This window comes from Pristis pectinata, chromosome 10 (genome assembly GCF_009764475.1).
Source record: "Pristis pectinata isolate sPriPec2 chromosome 10, sPriPec2.1.pri, whole genome shotgun sequence".
Classification (NCBI taxonomy): domain Eukaryota; kingdom Metazoa; phylum Chordata; class Chondrichthyes; order Rhinopristiformes; family Pristidae; genus Pristis; species Pristis pectinata.
In genome coordinates this window covers 4,814,080-4,835,455 of record NC_067414.1, presented here as the reverse complement: position 1 = coordinate 4,835,455, position 21,376 = coordinate 4,814,080, and the positions used below count along the sequence as shown (strand labels likewise).

The window sequence follows — 21,376 nt, the reverse complement described above, 5'->3', positions numbered from 1 at the left end:
TGAGAAGTGGCAGATGGAGTTCAATCCGGAGAAGTGTGAGGTGGTACACTTTGGAAGAACAAACTCCAAGGCAGAGTACAAAGTTAATGGCAGGATTCTGGGCAGTGTGGAGGAGCAGAGGGATCTGGGGGTTCATATCCACAGGTCACTGAAAGTTGCCTCACAGGTGGATAGAGTAGTTAATAAAGCTTATGGGATGTTAACATTCATAAGTCATGGGATCGAGTTTAAGAGCCGTGACGTAATGATGCATCTCTACAAAACTCTAGTTAGACCACACTTGGAGTACTGTGTCCAGTTCTGGTCGCCTCATTATAGGAAGGATGTGGAAGCTTTATAGGGGGTGCAGAGGAGATTTACCAGGATGCTGCCTGGTTTAGAGAGTATGCATTATGAGGAGAGACTAAGGGAGCTGGGGCTTTACTCTTTGGAGAGAAGGAGGATGAGAGGAGACATGATAGAGGTGTACAAAATATTAAGAGGAATAGATAGAGTGGACAGCCAGCGCCTCTTTCCCAGGGCACCAATGCTCAATACAAGAGGGCCTGGCTTTAAAGTAATGGGTGGGAAGTTCAAGGGAGATATCAGAGGAAGGTTTTTTACCCAGAGAGTGGTCGGGGCATGGAATGTGCTGCCTGGGGCGGTGGTGGAGGCAGGTACATTGGTTAAATTCAAGAGATTACTAGATAAGCATATGGAGGAATTTAAAATGGGATATGTGGGAGGAAGGGATTATGTAGTCTTAGGCGAGGTTGAAAGGTTGGCACAACATTGTGGGCCAAAGGGCCTGTATTGTGCTGTACTGTTCTATGATTCCGTGAACATCTTGTATATTTCAAAACATTTGAAACAAAGGGGTGATTTATTAATAACTCTCAGGTGCAATATTGGAGAAAACAAGAAATGTGCCTTTTGCGTCATGCTTTCTGAAAGGTTACTTATACGATTTGTGGATCTCAATATAATCATTAATGCTTCAGTCAGCTGAAATCTTGGAAGCCCTCAACACTTTGCCCAACCATTCAAACAGCTTTGCTGGGAATCTTTGGATTTGACAATTACTCAAGTGTCTTTACTACTGCTGTCATCAGTTTCCCAGCCAGGAGATTGAGTTTGAGCAGCCTCCTTTCTATAAATCACAGGGACTTAATCATAATTCATAACTGTGCTTCATTAAGGGAAGCTGTTATTAAACATTATAATTGAGCGGAATTATTAAGCGCCTGGCTGAGATCAACAAATTGGTGATCATAAGTTGAGTTAGGCTTGTTGACTTCAAAACAACCAAATTAAGGAGGAGGGGAATGAATTTATGAATAATAATCAATCATAATCTCTACGCTCTCTTCAAGACGCAGAAATTACATGGACAATCAAACAATAGAGTAGATATAGAACACTACAGCACAGTACAGGCCCTTCGGCCCACAATGTTGTGCCGACAGTTTATCCTGCTCTAAGATCTATCTAACCCTTCCCTCCCATTTCTCTATCAGTCATGTGTCTATCTAAGAGTCTTGTAAATGTCCCTAATGTATCTTGCCCCACAACCTCTGTCGGCAGTGTGTTCCACACACCCACCACTCTCTGTGTAAAAAACTTACCCCTGACATCCCCCCTATACCTTCCTCCAATCACCTTAAAATTATGCCCCCTCCTGTTAGCTATCTTCACCCTGGGGAAAAGTCTCTGACTGTCCACTTGATCTATGCCTCTTATCATCTTGTACACCTCTATCAAGTCACCTCTCATCCTTCTTCGCTCCAAAGAGAAAAGCCCCAGCTCACTCAACCTGTCCTCATAAGACATGCTCTCCAATCCAGGCAGCATCCTGGTAAAAATGGGTAAAAGAGTACTAATTATTAATCCTAAATTTGCATATTGAAGGCTTGCCAAAATATTTCGACCTGCATTACTCAAAGGGAGACCCTTTTGGGGTCTATGTGATTCAGTTTCTCAAACGCAAAGATTGCTGAAATAAGAACTTTTTTTTATCCTGTCCATTAATGTGATAAATATGTATGGTAAACCACAGGCATCGTCTGCTGATTTTAATTTTATCTGGAAAGAGCAGGTAGGTGAGAGTGGTTGGGGCTGAATCAGATGTATATCACTGTCCCAACTTGAAATTAGTTAACCCAAATCCAGCAGAAAGCAAACCTGCAAGGTCTGTTGAATGGATGAACAATATTGACCATGTTGTTCCAAAGGTTAACAATTGTGGCTTTATCGTGGGCTTTTTAAGTAATAGATTACAGCCTTATGGAATATTTTTAATGACTATTGTTGTGAAGACAAACCAGTTTCTTTGTTTCGAAATCAATCCACACCAATTGAGGCTTCAGGACACTGCAATATGTATAAAGGAATTTGCACCTTATCACTGGTTTAATGTGTAAATGATGCAAAGTTCTTACTATGGCTTTCAAGTTTAAATGGTAAGAGAACCATTACATTTTCCCCTTTGTTGAAGGCCAGGTTATTTAAGATTAAAACCTTTATTAGTCACATGTGCATTGAAACACACAGTGAAATGCATCTTTGCGCAGAGTTTTCTGGGGGCAGCCCGCAAGTGTCGCCACACTTCCGGTGCCAACACAGCATGCCCACAACCTCCTAACCCGTATGTCTTTGGAATGTGGGAGGAAACCGGAGCACCCGGAGGAAACCCACGCAGACACGGGGAGAACTTACAAATTCCTTACAGACAGTGGCCGGAATTGAACCTGAGTCGGTGGCAATTTAATAGCGTTACGTTGACCATTACACTACCGTGCCTGCCCCTAGCTGGTAGGGTGTCATGTTGTATTTTAATATCATGATTAGGTTTTGAAATCTGTTGAAATCACGTAAGTTATAGTTGATGACCAAACTGACTCACCAACCCATAGGGTCATGAGACTGTTTGTAGCGGGTCCCAGATTGCTTGATCATGCTGAAATGTGCTCCTTTCCTCCTGATATTTTGGATCCACAGGCAGCGACTGCCCTGTTTGTACCTCTTCCATTTTCACTTCTGAATGTAGGTAGGGGATTAGATTGGCACCCTGCATCTTTTTTCAATTGGTGGGTGGTGTCTGTTGTCCGCCCACACTGACGGAAGATCTGATTGTTCCATGTTGAGGGTGTGCCGTCACTAACATAAGGTCTGTGAACCTCAGGCAGGAAGCGAGCTCCCTGGCAGCTCATTGGCTTCAGGCTGTCACTATGTTAAGTCCCAAGCTGTCCTTCCAACCTGAAAACCTATGTCCATGATGTACCCCAGATGGGAATGGTCAAGGTTACACCACCTTGTTATTCCTTTTCTTGCATTATTTATTTTTGTAATTTATAGTAACTTTGCACTGTTACTGCTGCAAAACAACACATTTCCCGACAGATAAGTCAGTGATAATAAATCTGATTTATAACTTAAATCTGTTCTCTCTCATGCCTGTCTTCAAAAAATAAAAATACAAGCTGGAAAGACTCAACAGCTCAAGCAATACAACTGCAGCAAGAGGGGACATATTCCTGTCTGGGATAAAAAGAATTTGGGTGGGTCAGTATTTGGTGATCTGGTGGTGACCTCTCCCTGTGCTGAATGGCAGTTCAGAGGCAACACTGACGTTAGGCCTAAGGTCACATTTGTGTTGAGCCAGTGAGCAGTGGAGGGGAAGAGACAACGTGATAATGAAGTACTATAGAAGGCCAAGGCACTGATAACATTGCAATAACACCCAGACAGGTGAGAACAACACAGCACAGGAACAGGCCCTTCGGCCCACAATGTTGTGCCGAACCAATTACATGAGTAATAAAATGCCCAACTGAACTAATCCCTGCTGTCCAAACAAAGTCCATATCCCACCATTTCCCTCACATTTATGTGCCTATCTAAGAGCTTCCTGAATGCCCCTATCGTATTTGCCTCCACCACCATGAGGAAGTAAAAGGTTAAGAAACTGTGACTGACAGTGACTGTACATATTACTGATGGAAAAATGCCTCGCAAGCAAGAGCAGGCAAGCTACTGACTCAGGGCTAGGTGATAATCACTGGGTCCGGAACCTTGTCTGCAGATCAGTTATGCTAGACAATAAGAGTGGTGGGTACAATAAACAGCAAGTGGGAAGCTTGTCCTAAACAATGAGGGTGATACCTGTCTTTGAAGCTCTTGATTGTAAATCAATTATGGTGGACAATAGGTGCGATGTCTGTCTTTGGATCTCTGAGGCCTGACCGAAACTTGCGGAGCCGTATTCATTAAGTGTGCGTGACAATATCTGTATAAATTACTGTCTTCTCCTTTGTACTGTGGAGAGCTCAGGTAGCGATTCTCAACGAACGCTGAAGAGACCTCTCCCTAGCGGTGTACTGCTAATAAATGCGTTTTATCGAATCAACCTGGTGGCACTGTGCAACTTTGCAGCGGACAGGAGTGGGAACTTAAAAATCAGGATGACAAACCACCCCAGGAAACACATTCCAGGAACCCACCACTCTCTGTGTAAAAAACTTGCCCCACACATCTCCTTTGAACTTACTCCCTCTCACCTTAAGTGCATGCCCTCTGGTATTGGAAATTTCAACCCTGGGGAAAAGATACCAGCTGTCTACTCTATCTATGCCTCTGATAATCTTATAAACCTCTATCAGATCTCTTCTCAGCCTCCACTGCTCCAGAGAAAACAACCCAAGTTTGTCCAACCTCTCCTCATAGCACCCGCCCTCTAATCCAGGCAGCATCCTGGTAAACCTCTTCTGCACCCTCCACATCCTTCCTATAATGGGGCGACCAGAACTGACTGCAATACTCCAGATGCAGCCTAACCAGAGTTTTATAAAGCTGCAACATAACTTCCTGACTCTTGAACTCAATGCCTCGACTCATGAAGGCAAGCATGCTGGATGTGCCAGAAAGTGAAGTGTTGGAAAGAATTGTTGAGGGGCTGGTTGTAGATGAAAGAGAGGGTCACACTATTTCAGCAGAACTTATTGGTTAATAAAGCCTCCTGTGTTTCTACCAGAGTTGACTGCAGGAAGCATAACTTACTAGAACTCCACTTGATGGAGCTTCATTTCATGTACCAGGTGAAACAAGGTAGTTAAAAATCAAATGTGTTTCAGAGCTTAACCGCAACAAAGAGAAAGGTCACTTCCCCAAAGTCAGATGCTACTTACGTGAACAGTTTGGTCGAGATCGATCCCACAAGCCATTTGCTTGGCAGGTAAGCACAGCTGAGCCGAGAAGGTAGAAGCTCCATTTACACTGGTATATCACACTGCTTCCAAACTTGAAGCTCTGCAGGTGATCTTCCTGCCCCAGGCGAACAGCATTCTCCACATGTCCAGGATCTGTACAGTTCATCACTGCAAGTCAACAGAGCAAGTGTTAGGTCTCATGAAACAATGAACCTTTGGAACTGAAGGGCGTCATCACAGAATAATGGCTCCTTTGAAAGACAGAGAAATAAAAGGCTGGATCTCGCTTAGAAATACTGGCAGATCCATGCTGAACTCTGCATTCCTCTGCATACCTGCCCATGCTTTATAGGATGCGGAGAAATTGAAGTCCAGCACTTGCTGACTGTTTCTCACTGCCGCCGTGACAACTGTGTCATGACCTTGGTCCCTTGAAGTTCAAAGGTGTGAAGTGAATGTTCTGTATGGCATGTCACCAATTACCCTAACTTCTATAGAGGCACTGTTGAAGGTATCCTGACTGGTTGCATCATGGCCTGACAATGTTTTTGGTATTGGTTTATTATTGTCACAGTGCATTGAGGTAGTACAGGGTAAAACAATAACAGAATACAGAGTAAAGTGTCACAGTTACAGGGAAGTGTATTGCAGGTAGACAATGAGGTGCAAGGAAGATTGTGAGGTCAAGAGTCCATCTCATTGTACTAGGGAACTGTTCAACTCTGTACTGTTATTGTTTTTACCTGTACTACATCAATGTACTCTGTACTAACTCAATGTAACTGCACTGTGTAATGAATTGACCTGCACGATCGGTAAGTAAGACACGTTTTTCACTGTACCTCGGTACAAGTGACAATAATAAACAAATACCAATACCAATAGTATTATCACAGTGAGATAGAAGCTGTCCTTGAGCCTGTTGGTACGTGCCCTCAGGCTCTCCAGGTTGGAAGTATCCTGACTGGTTGCATCATGGCCTGACAATAGTATTTCAAACACATATCACCATAGTGATATTGGAGTGCAGTCAGCTTGACTCTAATCCAGGCGGTTCAAAATCTTGGGTATAAATTCACCTTGGACTGTTGTGTCAAGTGGGTAATAGCACAATCAGTGATCCACACACACTCAGCTCCATTGTTTGCTTCCCTGTGTATTTCTGGCCCTTTGATTTTGGTTCACCTTATTTCCCTTTCAACATTGTGTCGTTATTTCACTTCCATCATTATCCGTGGACTCACGCACAATGACTGCACACTGACATGAGAAAGAGATCATACTCTTTTGATGTTAGATAATGAAGGTGGGAGGGGGAGACGGGGTGAATCTTCTTGTTTCCTCTATCATGGACTTGTGCATATGACAATAAACTCGACTTTGGCTTATTTCTGTCAGCCCAATTAATTCCCATTGTTCATTTCACTTGGAGACAAGGTTTTGCACTCTTCTGTGATTTATCAAGGACTCTGTGCCCAAGAGATCTGTTTGCCTACATCCCAGCAAATCTTTTGCAACTGCTTTTATCCTGAATGCCAAAACTCTCAAATAGCCTTTTTCTTTGTGGTCTGGTTACAACTGAGGTACCTAAGTTTCTGATGGACTTGTCCAGCTCAGTGTGCTCTTGTGTGTTCTTTTCCCTGATAATTCATCAGGACTGACTCCGATTTCTTCACAGCACAATGATAACGATGAGTTGGAGTACAGGAAAGAGAGAGAGTTAAGTGGCATGGGGTCATGACAACAACCTTTCCCTCAATGTCAACAAAACAAAAGAGCTGGTCATTGACTTCAGGAAAGGGGGCACCTGTCTACATCAATGGTGCTGAGGTCGAGAGGGTTGACAGCTTCAAGTTCCTGGGAGTGAACATCACCAACAGCCTGTCCTGGTCAAATGACGTAGATGTCGTGGCCAAGAAGGCTCACCAGCACCTCTACTTCCTCAGGAGGCTAAAGAAATTCAGTTTGTCCCCTTTGACTCTCACTAACTTTTATTGATGCACCACAGAAAGCATCCTATCTGGATGCATCACCACTTGGTACGGCAACTACTCTGCCCAGGATCACAAGAAACTGCAGAGAGTTGTGGACACGGCCCAGTGTGTCACAGAAACCAGCCTCCCCACCTTGGACTCTGTCTTTACCTCTCACTGCCTTGGTGAAACAGCCAGCATAATTAAAGACCCCACCCGCCAGGGTTATTCTCTCTTCTCTCCTCTTCCATCAGGTAGAAGATACAGGAGCCTGAGGGCACGTACCACCAGGCCTAAGGACAGCTTTTATCCCACTGTGATAAGACTATTAAACGGTTCCTTTAAATGATGAGATGGACTCTGACCTCACGATCTACCTTGTTGTGACCTTGCACCTTATTGCACTGCTCTTCCCTGTAGCTGTGACACTTTACTCTGTACTATTATTGTTTTTACCTGTACTACCTCAATGCACTCTGTACTAACCCAATGTAACTGCACTGTGTAATGAATTGACCTGTACGATCAGTATGCAAGACAAGTTTTTCACTGTACCTCAGTACAAGTGACAATAATAAACCAATTCCAATACCAATGAATATGATTGTACCAAAGATGTGTTTTCCCCTACTCTCCCGCAGACTCTTGTTTCTGGCATCCATCTCCCTGTATATGCACACGTGTCTGTGTGCATCTATCTGTCTCTGGGAAGAAGGGGTATTTATATCATCAATTACTTATGATTAATTACATATTAATGTATACTTTTGGAAGCAAGACTGAAAATTGAATTCCTCAATCCGATTTTTCCCTGGCGTTAAGTCAGTTATGGCAGGGCTGACATGCCATAAGAGGCTACAAGACAAAGTCGGACTGCATAGCTAACAACAGTGCATCCCTTCCGGATGAACTTAATGCATTCTATGCACATTTTGAACAGAAGGAAAGTGGATTGTCACCATCCACCCTGACAGCCACCAGTGAAGCTGAACCTGTGATCACAGTGGAGGATGCAAGATCAGTCTTCCGGAGAGTGAACACGAGGAAAGCACCTGGCCCAGATGGTGTCCCAGGCCGTGTGCTCAGATCTTGTGTTGATTAGCTGGCAGAAGTATTTGCGGACATATTCAACCTCTCCCTGCTTCAAGCTCAGGTTCCCTCCTGTTTTAAGAAGACCACCATCATCCCAGTACTGAAGAATAGCAAGGTAACACGCCTCAATGACTACCGACCAGTGGCTCTGACATCCACCATCATGAAGTGCTTTGAGAGGTTGGTCATGGCACGCATCAACTCCAGACTACTAGACAACCTGGACCCATTGCAATTCACCTATCGGCGAAACAGGTCTACAGCGGATGCCATCTCCCTGGCCCTATGCTCAGCTCTGGAGCATCTGGACAGTAAAGACACCTACGTTAAACTATTGTTTGCTGACTACAGCTCTGTCTTCAATACAATAATCCCAAGTAAGCTTGTCACCAAACTCCGAGACCTAGGAATCAAGACCTCCCTCTGTAACTGGATCCTTGACTTTCTAACAAACAGACCGCAATCAGTGAGGATAGGCAGCAACACCTCCGCCACGATTATTCTCAACACTGGTGCCCCACAAGGCTGCGTCCTCAGCCCTCTACTCTACTCCCTATACACTCATGACCGTGTGGCCAGGTTCTGCTCTAACTCCATCTACAAGTTTGCAGATGATACCACCATTGTAGGCCGTATCTCAAACAGCGATGAGTCGGAGTACAGGAAGGAGATAGAGAGCTTAGTGGAATGGTGTCATGACAACAACCTTTCCCTCAATGTCAACAAAACAAAAGAGCTGGTCATTGACTTAAGGAAAGGGGGCGGTGTACATGCACCTGTCTACATCAACGGTGCTGAGGTCGAGAGGGTTGAGAGCTTCAAGTTCCTGGGAGTGAACAACACCAACAGCCTGTCCTGGTCAAATCATGTCGAAGCCACAGCCAAGAAAGCTCACCAGCGCCTCTACTTCCTCAGGAGGCTAAAAAAATTTGGTTTGTCCCCTTTGACTCTCATCAACTTTTACAGATGCTTCATAGAAAGCAACCTATCTGGATATATCATGGCTTGGTACGGCAACTGTTCTGCCCAGGACCGCAAGAAGTTGCAGAGGGTTTTAGACACAGCCCAGTGCATCATGGACACCAGCCTCCCCTCCTTGGACTCTGTCTTTACCTCTTGCTGTCTTGGTGAAGCAGCCAGGATAATCAAAGACCCCACCCACCCAGGACATTCTCTCTTCTCTCCTCTTCCATCGGGTAGAAGATACAGGACCCTGAAGGCACATACCACCATACTTAAGGACAGCTTCTACCCCACGGTGATAAGACTATTGAATAGTTCCCTTATGCAATGAGATGGACTATAACCTCATGATCTACCTTGTTGTGACCTTGCACCTTATTGTACTGCACTTTCTCTGTAGCTGTGACACTTTACTCTGTACTGTTATTGTTTTTACCTGTACTACATCAATGCACTTTCTACTAACTCAATGTAACTGCACTGTGTAATGAATTGACCTGTACGATCAGTTTGTAAGACAAGTTTTTCACTGTACCTCGGTACAAGTGACAATAATAAACCAATACCAATATCAATACATGAAATAGAATGATGATATCTGTTACCTCAAAGTCAATACAAACAAGTTAAGCATATACTGGAGTTACTGCATATTGACATTAAGTTCAGTCCCGTGAACATGACCGAAATATCTGGGGATTGCTATAAACACCCACATCACAAAAAAAAATATATTGATGTCTCTCAACAAAACAGAACACATATGAAATCCTTGATGAGTTTATTTTGCAGGTTGATAATGATGCTACTTTTGATATTTTACCATCTCACGCTTGGTTTCTTCATTTGCCGATGCAGAAAAGATAATCAAGGTAGCTGCCAAATATGTATTTCATTTCAATGTTTGTATGGAACTTTCACGCCTAAGATGCTTTAATCAATGCTCTCTGAATTCACCATTTTGAAAGTGCATTGGGTTGTGAAGTAAATTCTATGTTATACACCACGTCTTTCCAACTTAACTCTTTGTACTTGAACAAACTTCATTACAAAAGCAAAAGATCTTTTTTGTGAGCAGTTGGATTTGGAATAACAGCCTCCCACACTCAGCAGCCTGAACTTCCATTGCATCAGAATTAAATTTGTGTTATGATTAGAATGAACATAAATGCATTATTTTGATATTTCACTTCCTTATGGCTTGCCCCAGTTTATTTGCATTAAAAATCTCTTCTTGACTTCTGGATGTTTCTGAGACTAACTTGCTGGTCTCACCTTGAGAAGTAATGGGAATGTGGGAGCGCTGTTGTCTCCAGCAGAGAAGCAACTCAACATGTTGGACTTGACTTTTCCTCTGGAGTTATGACCAGCACTGCGAGATGTCCGCAGGGGAATGCTGCCGGCTGGCACATTCCAGGCTGCAGGAGTACGTGCTGAGGGACACACTGAAGCTGGGTGCAGCCAACGCAAGGGCTCGGAGGCGAAGGACTACAGTTTAGGGTTGTTCTGCCACTGGAGGTGGAGGGGCGGGGTCAGGCGAGAAAGCCCCTAAATATTGTAAATATGGGACCGGGTAGTTTCCAGGGAGTCACACGTGCGGCATCGGTGCTGTTTTCTATATAAAAAGGTAACACTAATGAATGATCTGTACAAGAATGTAAAGGTTTGCACTGTTTTGTAATTGTATATAGTTTGTCTTTTATTATGAATAAAGTTTATTTTGTATATAAAAAAAGACATGACACATCACCCCCAATGCACGCTGCCCTCTGGAAGGCTGTGGGGGTGGGGGGAAGCGGTCACCCATCTCTTTGTAGATTTGCAAAGAGGGTGTGGCGAAGGATGCAAAAGTTCATGTCCCGGTTCATCCCCGGCAGCTGCGTGACAGAGGACTCTCTGATCTACGGGCTGTTCCCGGGGACAGACACATCGAGACAGACATCAGGTGTTGCTGGAAGGTCACCAACTCGGTGAAAGACGCCCTTTGGTCTGCTCGAAAATTGTTGGTCTTCCAGCACAGCGAGATGTCCGTAAGGGAATGCTGCTGACTGGCACAGTCCAGGCTGCAGGAGTCCGTGCTGAGGGACGCATTGAAGCTCGGTGCAGCCAATGCTACGGCTCTGTGGGGAAGGACCACAGTCTGGGCTCCTTCCGCTACCGCACACAGAGGGGCTGATTCGGGTGGGGAAGCCCCTCAAACAATGAAAGGGGGATCACCTCAGGGGGCCACGTGAGTTTTACACTACTGAATGTAAGAACCATGAATGTTAAGCTTTTGTATTTTGCATTGTTTTCTTCCTTTGTATACATGTTTTTATTCTGAATAAAGTTTATTTTTGAAATTAAAAAAAAAGCTTTGCCCTGCACACATCACCTTCTCCTGATGACAGCAGGTTGGGATGCCAGTGGATGTCAAAAGACTAAACGTAAAAGTCAAAGTGATTCTTCTGCTGCTCACACGGCTTGAAAGTGGAATGCATAAATAACACACGCCTCTACTTGAAGGTATATTTTTGTGCTCAAACACAAACTGGGATTCAATTCAAATACTAGCAAACATACATCTAAGGTGAGGGGGTAAGTTCAAAGGAGTTGTGCGGGGCAGGTTATTTACACAGAGAGTGGTGGGTGCCTGGAATGGGCTGCCAGGGGCAGTTGTGGTAAGCACAGAGAATTACGCAAGTGAACGTAAACTACTTCAAGGAAACGAACAATCGATGATCTCACTCTTAAATGTGCAAGTTTATTCTTTGTGTATTGTCTACTTGCAACAGTCAATTATCTACCTGCGATGCACTTCCCTGCAGCTGTGACACTTTACTCTGTATTCAGTTATTGTTTTACTCTACTACCTCAATGCACTGTGTAATGAATTGACCTGTACGATCGGTGTGCAAGACAAGTTTTTCACTGTACCTCGGTACAAGTGACAATAGTAAACCAATACCAATACCAATTTTACCAGTTTGCTAGTCATGCCAGTGTCATTCAACTGATTTGAACAGAAAATTACAAACTACCCCCTCTCAGCGTAATCCTGCATTCTTATGTGCTGGTGGTGGAAGTAGGTACAATATTGGTGTTTAAGAGGGTGTTAGATCGATACATGAATATGCAGGGAATGGAGGATATGGATCATGTGCAGGCAGAAAGGATTTAGTTTAATTTGGCATTGTGTTCGGCACAGACATGATGGGCTGAAGGGCCTGTTCCTGTGCTGTACTGTTCTGTGTTCTATGATTCAGTAAGGAACTTTGAAGTGACCGTGTGACCCCTGAACTTTTCCTGAGCTTCACCAGTTCATAATCTTGCACATGAGCAAAGAAGGTCTCAGAGTGGAGAGCTTTGTGCAATGACCCAGTGCTGATTATGCTGCTATCTCCTGCCTGTCTCAGACTGCAGCCGCCAGTCCAACTTACTATCGGGGACTTTGAGCATGCCTGCCATCTCTTGTTGTAGCCTCTGCCCTCATGGTCTGGCTCCATCCCTGTGTTGAAGGAGAAATTTATCACCAAATTAAAATTATAGGAACTTTGGAAAAGCCGGGGGAAGACAAAGTCAACATTTCCTTCAGATGAAGAAGAATAAGACCTTTCTTTTGATTTGGCTTTGTCCACTCTCCCCTCAAGAGTGAGAATTTATTTGAATTGAAAACGCTTTGAGCACTCCCTAGGGGTAACTATAATCCTTGACCTTGGCAAAACACAGACAATAAGAGATCCACCATCCTCCTTTGTACTTGCTGAGGTGTTTTCAAATGTAGAGGTTTTTGATTTTGTGTGAATGGAATACAACACATGGCCAAACCCACTGGCAGGCTCCCGTGATTCACCTTAGCAGTGACTTCAGTGCAAAGGAGAGACTGCAAGATGTGCAACGGATGGCTCATCCAACCTTGCCAATTTTGCATCACTGTCAAAAAAATGAGCTTCGACCAGTTTGATTTCATTTTACGTTAAATGTGTGTGCATTTCTCACAAGGAAAATGTTAGACATAAAATGCCTTCCATCTATCCATGTTTCAATCCATTTTTCATTTGTCTCTGGCCGTCTATCCATTAGTCATTGTTTCAGATCCTCAGGGAATTCAATGGCTTTCTTTATCAATGCTATTTCAGACTCATTATGACAATGCTTAATATTTCCTGTTCCAATGTTCTAATGCAAAGCCATTGACGTTAAATATTAATTCTTGTTTTTTCTCTCTCTGCACACAGTGCCTGATCTGCTCAGTATTTCCAACTTTTTAAAACAACATGTATTTCCTTTATCTTTAGTGGCAGTATCTTCTAACATCTCCTATTGGTGACAGGTTTCTTCAGACATGAAATAACTTACATCTTAAATTAAAATATTTTATACAGATTCACACACTTTTCACTCAGTGAATAGTTACCCTCCAAAGATCTACTATTGTTCAGCAGTCAATGAAGTACCGCACTCAAATGATCAAAATTCACTCATACCTATTAATCTTGCTTTTTCCTTTCAAGTGATAAAGCAACATCATAGAGTGAGACAGCACAGAGGTAGGGCCTTGGCACACCATGTCTACACTGTCCATTTATATACATGAACCTCTTCTACCCAATGGTGGTCCTTACTTCTCAATTTTGCTAGCTTGGCTGAGATCTAATTTGGCCATTTCTCCATTCCTATTGAGTCACAAGTGACTAGTTTCTATTGTATTAGGCAATCCTGGTTTACAATTTCTTGACAGGCCTCACAGAAAGAACAAGAAAAAAAATGAAATTTTGTAAGTGCAGAAGGCAACCAAGTTAAGGAGGGATAAGACAAAGAATTTTGGGTAAGGTGCACTCTTCAGACTAGGCACCATGTGTTTAATGGATTGCACATTCCTGCTTCAACTGTTATTGTCTGCTACAGATATGTTTTCAAATGTAAAGTAACACATTGTCAATATGGATATATTTTATAGTCTCTTTCTTCACTGTCTTGGTGGACTGGTACTTGGTGGACCAGTAAGCAATATGGTTCATATACTTTGATCCTTGATTGACACTGAATTACTCTTCTTGACTGGTTTGATGTTAGGTCAAGGAGAGAACAACCAACCAGCTCTTTTGGGCACAGAGCACTAGGTTGCTCTGAGGTGCTGTTCAAGTACATGTTGAATAGCACATGATAGTAACTGATGCAAAGTCAGGGGTCAGCTAGTTGCTCTCTCTCCCTGGATAATACAGCCTGCTGGCTTTCACTATCAACCCTCATGCATTGCAAATGCTGTCTTCAGTAAAGAACAGCAGGCTTTCTTTGAAACTTTGACCTACACGAGTTGTCTTCAATGGGGCTAAGTAGCAGCAATGAATGGGATATAGAACATAGAACATTACAGCACAGTGCAGGCCCTTCGGCCCACGATGTTGTGCCAACATTTTATCCTGCTCTAAGATCTATCTAACCCTTCCCTCCCACATAGCCCTTCATTTCTCTATCATTCATGTGTCTATCTAAGAGTCTCTTAAATGTCCCTGATGTATCTGCCCCCACAACCTCTGCCGGCAGTGCGTTCCACGCACCCACCACTCTCTGTGTAAAAAACTTACCCCTGACATCCCCCTTATACCTTCCTCCAATCACCTTAAGTTTGATCAAAATAGTATTTTTCCTTTGTTCATCAAACTCTTTTTTTTCCTTGTGTACAACAAAAATTCTGTTTGAGATTCTTCCTCAATTATAAACATTAACCAATCACAATATTGCTTTCAGGACAGCCTCAAATGCCTCCAGAAACTTATTTGGAAATGTTGTACGGTTCTCCAAAACAGAAATGAAACATTGAAACAGCAAATGAGGAAGAAATAACAACTGTGAGAAGCTTTCTTTAGAAACTTGTTGAATGAATTTAAGGGCATGCATTTAAGGTGAGAGGGGGTAGGTTCAGAGGAGACATGAGGGGTAAGTTTTTACTGAGAGAGTGGTGGATGCCTGGAATGCGTTGCCTGATAGGGTAGTGGAGGCAAATTCATTGGGGGCTTTTCTTTCTTTTCCACAATATTTTTTATTAATTCCACATAGAAAATACAGAGTACATGAATCATAAAAAAAGACAAAATACTACAGAATACATTGTGTTAAATCATACATAAAATCACAATACCCCGTATTGATAAACAAAAATGATAGTTAATTAATAACAATGAAATTGGAATAATTTGGAATAATTTTATTATATATATAAAAAAAATCTAAACCCACTACCAAGACCGAAGCTGTTTGGTAAAAAAAAAGACAAAAAGACAACACCCTAAACAGATAATAGTAATTAGCCAATATCTGTACCTTAACCAGCAAGTCAAAGATTTTGAAAATATTTCAAAAAAGGTCCCCACAATGTTCGAAAGTCTAAATTAGGTTCAGAAATTGAACAACGGATCTTCTCTAAATTTAGGTATGACATAACATCCTGCAGCCATTGGACATGAATAGGGGGAGTAACTTCCTTATTGGGGGCTTTTAAGAGGGGCTTGGATGGGCACATGAATGAGAGGAAAATGGAGGGATTTGGGCATTCTGTAGGTAGGAGGGAGTAGCTATGTTGGCTCAACATTGTGGGCCAAAGGGCCTGTTCTGTGCTGTTCTATGTTCTATGAATGCACCACATTAAAATTCAGCACTTGGCTATCAAACAATATGACCCAAGTCCTGCATTGTAGGAATATCTCTCCAGTTTAAAACACATCTGAGAAAGAGTACAGATACCATTCTTACCTTGACAGGTTGGCAATGGGCTGCTCCACTGACCACTTGCTCGGCACTGAGCTCTCAATGCGCCTTTCAACGAATATCCTTTATTGCAGGTAAAGTTAACAACATCATTGAGATTGAACTGGCTGCCATTGGTTTTGCCATGAATCGGGTTGCCTGGATGACCACACGTAATGGCTGAAACAAATTTGAGATAGACGGTGTTAACACAGGAACGGTAAAAAATACTCAGTCAAAAGTTTTAATCTTAAAGAGGTTTGGCTTTTAAAATATTGTCATTCCTTTCTAGGAGTGAACATCACCAATCGCCTGTCCTGGTCTTGGCCAAGAAAACACAACAGAACCTCTACTTCTTCAGGAGGCTAAGGAAATTTGGCATGTACCCTTTGAGCCTCACCAACTTTTATCGATGCACCATAGAAAGCATCCTACATGGATGCATCACAGCTTGGTATGGCAACTGCTCTGCCATACCACAAAAACTGCAGAGTTGTGGACACAGCTCAGCACATCACACAAACCAGCCTCCCCTCCATAGACTCTGCCTGCACTTCTCACTGCCTCAGCAAAGCAGCCAACATAATCAAAGCCCCCACACACCCCAGACATTCTTTCTTCTCCCCCTGCCCATCGGGCAGAAGATACAAAAGCCTGAAAGCACGTGCCGCCTGGCTCAAGGACAGCTTCTATCCCGTTGTTATAAGACTATTGAATAGTGTCCTTCTATGACAAGACGGACTCTTAACCTCCCAATGTACTTCATTATGGCCTTGCACCTTATTGACTGCCTGCACTGTACTTTCTCTGTAACTGTAACACTATAGTCTGCATTCTGTTATTGGTTTTCCTTGTACTACCTCCATGCTCTGTGTAATGAATTGATCTGTATGGAAACAAAGTTTTTCACTGTACCTCGGTACATGTGATAATAATAAATCCATTTAATTATTTAATTTGTTCATTAATAGCTGTTACTGAGCCATCTAAAATACATTTAAATACTGGTATAATGATGCATGGAACAGTATGTGAACAGTGGTAGGAACTAATCTGAATTGTACATTGACCATGTGACGACAAGGTCCTGAGAGTGGAATAGATCAGGTGTAACATAATGGATCTTGAACTCGACAGAAACTTATTCTAAGGAAAGATGTATTTGCTAAATTTGTCTCCTTTGTCTGTGGTTTCTCTGACTTTAAATCTTTGCAAGAGTAAATTTCTATGGCAAGCTTCAGGTTTACATCGCAAGCACACATTTAAGACAAATAAATGGACTAAATAAATAGTATAGGTTAGATTGCTCAGTACTCCAAGAAAGAGAAGTTTTGGGTCCAGCTTTAAAATTCACATTTACATCAATTTGAAAGGGAATTCTGATTCAGATTATTCTATTTTTCCTTATTAAGTAATAATCAGCAATGAGTATAATTATCCTCTGCCATTGCTCTCTCAGGACAACACAAGAGCACATGAAGACCAGTAAAACACTCAAGGTTAAATTTTTCTTTAGAAAAATTAAGAAAAACATGGATTGAAACAACGCCTCATCATATGTTTTTTACACAGAGCGTGGTGGGTGCATGGAACGCACTGCTGGCAGAGGTTGTGGGGGCAGATACATCAGGGACATTTAAGAGACTCTTAGATAGACACATGAATGATAGAGAAATGGAGGGCTATGTGGGAGGGAAGGGTTAGATAGATCTGAGAGCAGGGTAAAATGTCGGCACAACATTGTGGGCCGAAGGGCCTGTGCTGTGCTGTAATGTTCTATGTTCTATGTCTACATGCTTTTGTAGTAGTGTCACTACTGCGACAGATTCAGGACTCGGTTTTCTAGCTACAGACTGTGAATGGATGCAAAATGTATTCTACCTTCTGGGCTCCAGCTAAAATTTACAAAGAGACAGCTATTTTTTTTAAAGGATGTCCATTCAACTTGAATTTTGGTTTGCCTGTTTGTCTTTATATTGCCTCCAAGAACTGGCACTCAACTTTAAACAACTGACTATAGAACACGGGACGGCATGTCTGGTGGCTGAACCATTCAACCCATAAGCTGTCATTTCTTTAAAAGGTACTAATTTTAAGTATATTCTCTTAACAGCAAAGCAAATATTTCAACTTTTAAAAAGAGTGCTAAGAAGGACAGAGGTAATCAAAACTATGCTTCATTATCTGCCTGGAAAGGTAGTATCAACATAGTTCCTTGAATCAAGATTTGTCACGGATCTTATAAACCCAGAAACCAGGTGCAAGGGGAAGGCCAAATTCTCTCTTCCTAATACAAAGAAATATATATTTCAAAATTCAGACTCTGTACGAATCAGGCCAGCTATTCCAATTAAGAAAACTAAGTTGAGTACAGTGTAAAGTTGACTGGAAACCTGGCTTTTGCCCAGCCCAAGGTGTATAGAAAGCATCCTATCCGGATGCATCACGGCTTGGTACGGCAACTGCTCTGCCCGGGACCGCAAGAAACTGCAGAGTTGTGGACACAGCCCAGCACATCACGGACACGAGCCTCCCCTCCATGGACTCTGTCTATATTTCTTGCTGCCTCAGTAAAGCTGCCAGCATAATCAAAGCCCCACACACCCCGGACATTCTTCTCTCCCCTCAATTGGGCAGAAGATACAAAAGCCTGAAAGCACATTCCACCAGGCTCAAGGACAGCTTCGATCCCGCTGTTGTGAAACTATCGAACTGTCCCTTTGTCCAACAAGATGGACTCTTGACCTCACAATCTACCTCCCCTTGCACCTTGTTGTCTGCCTGCACTGCACTTTCTCTATACACTATATTCTGCAATTTGTTATTGTTTTCCCTTATACTACCTCAGCGTACTGACGTGATGAAAGGATCTGTGTGGATGGCATGCAAAACGAAGTTTTTCATTGTACCTCGGTACATGTGACAATAAAAAACCAAGTTACAATTTACAATTCTATTCTTGACAATTCTATTTTAACTTGAACTTTAACTTGGGAGACTGTGTGATGAGATTAATTTTGGAATGGTTGTTCACTATGCTGCTCGTCTGATCTTCTGCTTAATAATGGGATGGAAATTTGGGCAGAGTGTGCACTGGAGATCAATCAATTGTTGTCTGCTTTGAACCATTGGTGAACATTAGAATAACCTCTGAATGTTTTCCCCTCCCCGTCTAACTTATGAGCTATGTGAATGTTAAACCAGTTAAGTTCTGCATGAAAACCATGTTGGTACCAATTAATAAACTTTCCGACAATATGGCTAATGAAATCCAATAAACAATTACTTGGTAGAAGACTGAATCAATTGGAAACTCTGTTCGATGCAAGCAAAACGAAAAGAAGAATTAAAACCCAGCTTTTTAAAAGTGGACAATGTTTTCCAACACGTTAACAAAAAGCCCTCCGAAGTAAAAAATACTTACGAACACAGACTGCCGGCTGTCCTGACCACTTATGGTCCTGCTGACAAATTCTCACAGAAGAGCCAACAAGTCGGAAACCTGGATTGCACTGATAGACAACTGTGTCACGGTAGCTGAAACCATCTCCACTGATATGGCCATTTACAATGGGATCTGGTGAGCCACAGTGCCCAGCTAGTTTAAAGGGAAGCAGATATGAAAGCATTCATAGTACTTCAACAACAACAGGTATGAATTGTAGATAAGCTGAGTTCTTTCAACTCCAGGTTAATCCTCAAGGGACATAAACACACAGTAACATATAGCCCATTATCCATCAACTAGCAGCCCTTGACAGAGTTGTGAACAATTGAAGTGCTCCATGATATTGCTTTCCTAGATATATTTGAAACTCAGGTGCACAGGCACCTGAATTATCAGCTCACAGATCTGACTTCCATGTATTACCGTAAGTAGGGGCATCTTCACACATAGTTAGAAAGTTGTCTCCAGCCTTTGACTTTGATTTTTGATTAGTTGTCAAGGAATGACCAACCATTGCTCTTCCCAGCTTTACCCTAAGTGTCGAAATCATGGAACCCAGCCTCCCCTCCATGGACTCTACACTTCTTGCTGTCTCGGGAAAGCAGGCAGCATAATCAAAGACCTTACGACCCCAGACATTCTCTCTTCTCCCCTTTCCCATCAGGCAGAAGATACAAAAGCCTGAAAGCACGTACCACCAGGCTAAAGGACAGCTTCTATCCCGCTGTTAGAAGACTGTTGAACAGACCTTTTGTACGATAAGATGGACTCTCGACCTCACAATGTAACTCATCATGACCTTGCACTTTATTGTCTGCCTGCACTGTACTTTCTCTGTAACGGTAACACTATATTCTGCATTCTGTTATTGCTTTTCCCTTTGTACTACCTCAATGTACTGATGTGATGAAATGATCTGTATGGATGGCATGCAAAACAAAGTCTTTCACTGTACCTTGGTACATGTGATGGTAATAAACCAATGGCCAAAAATAAAGATCAGAAAAAAAATATTAGAATTGCAGTAACAAAAGTGTAACATTAAGATCCATGCAACTGTTCAGGAATGGTTCTTTGAAGTAAATTGTCACTTTGCAAGGGCATAAAACACTTCATTTGTATTCCTCCAGTAGACTAAAACAACCCAATCATGATCAAAATCAAGATGGGAAGATGGGTAGATTGGAAGGATGTGGAAGCTTTGGAGACGGTGCCGAAGAGACTTACATGGATGCTGCCTGGATTGGAGAACATGTCTTATGAGGAGAGGTTGATCAAGTTAGGGCTTTTCTCTTTGGAGTGATGCAGGATGAGAGGAGACTTCATCGAGGTGTATAAGATTATGAGAGGCATGGAGAGAGTGGACAGCCAGCATCTTTTCCCCAGGGTGGCAATGGCCAATACTAGAGGTCTCTTCAGGTGCCTGGAGGAAAGTTCAGGGGAGATGTCAGAGGTAGTTTTTTTACACAGAGAGTGGTGGGTGCCTGGAACGCACTGTTGGGGGTGGTGGTAGAGGCTGATACAATGGGGACATTTAAGAGACTCTTAGATAGGCACATGGATGTAAGAAAAATGAGGGGTTATGGGCTGTGAACTAGAAGGGGATAGATTGAATGTGGATAAGGTTTATATAGGCTGGCACAACATTGTGGGCTGAAGGGCCTGTACTATGCTACGCTGTCCTATGTTCTATGCTGCCAAACTTTCTAATTTCTTGTGAAGTTGCCCCTACTTATAGTTATACTGGGCAGTCAGGTATGTGATCTGACAAACTCAGGCACCTGCTCACCTGAGTTTTCAGTGTGGGCGATCCGTAACCTCAATCTCAGTTACTGAGCACAGACTATAAACTAGCTATAATACGTACCAAGGAATGAATTTTATTCCCTATTTCAGTCATGCAATTGTGTAATGAAGTTAGACCATGCGTAACAAGGCTTCGGCGTTATTTAAATTACCTGTGCTTTGCCATGATAACATAACATCCACTG

At 42.6% G+C, this 21,376-nt stretch overlaps 1 protein-coding gene across 1 annotated transcript in view; it reads right to left on the bottom strand.

The window, feature by feature from the left end:
- Positions 1 to 21,376, bottom strand: part of LOC127575302 (CUB and sushi domain-containing protein 1-like) — a 2,402,828-nt gene that overhangs the window by 93,172 nt on the left and 2,288,280 nt on the right. The window contains 3 exon segments of the mRNA XM_052025075.1: positions 5,163 to 5,351; positions 15,944 to 16,117; positions 19,362 to 19,535. Coding sequence (XP_051881035.1) covers positions 5,163 to 5,351; positions 15,944 to 16,117; positions 19,362 to 19,535 — 537 coding nt within the window.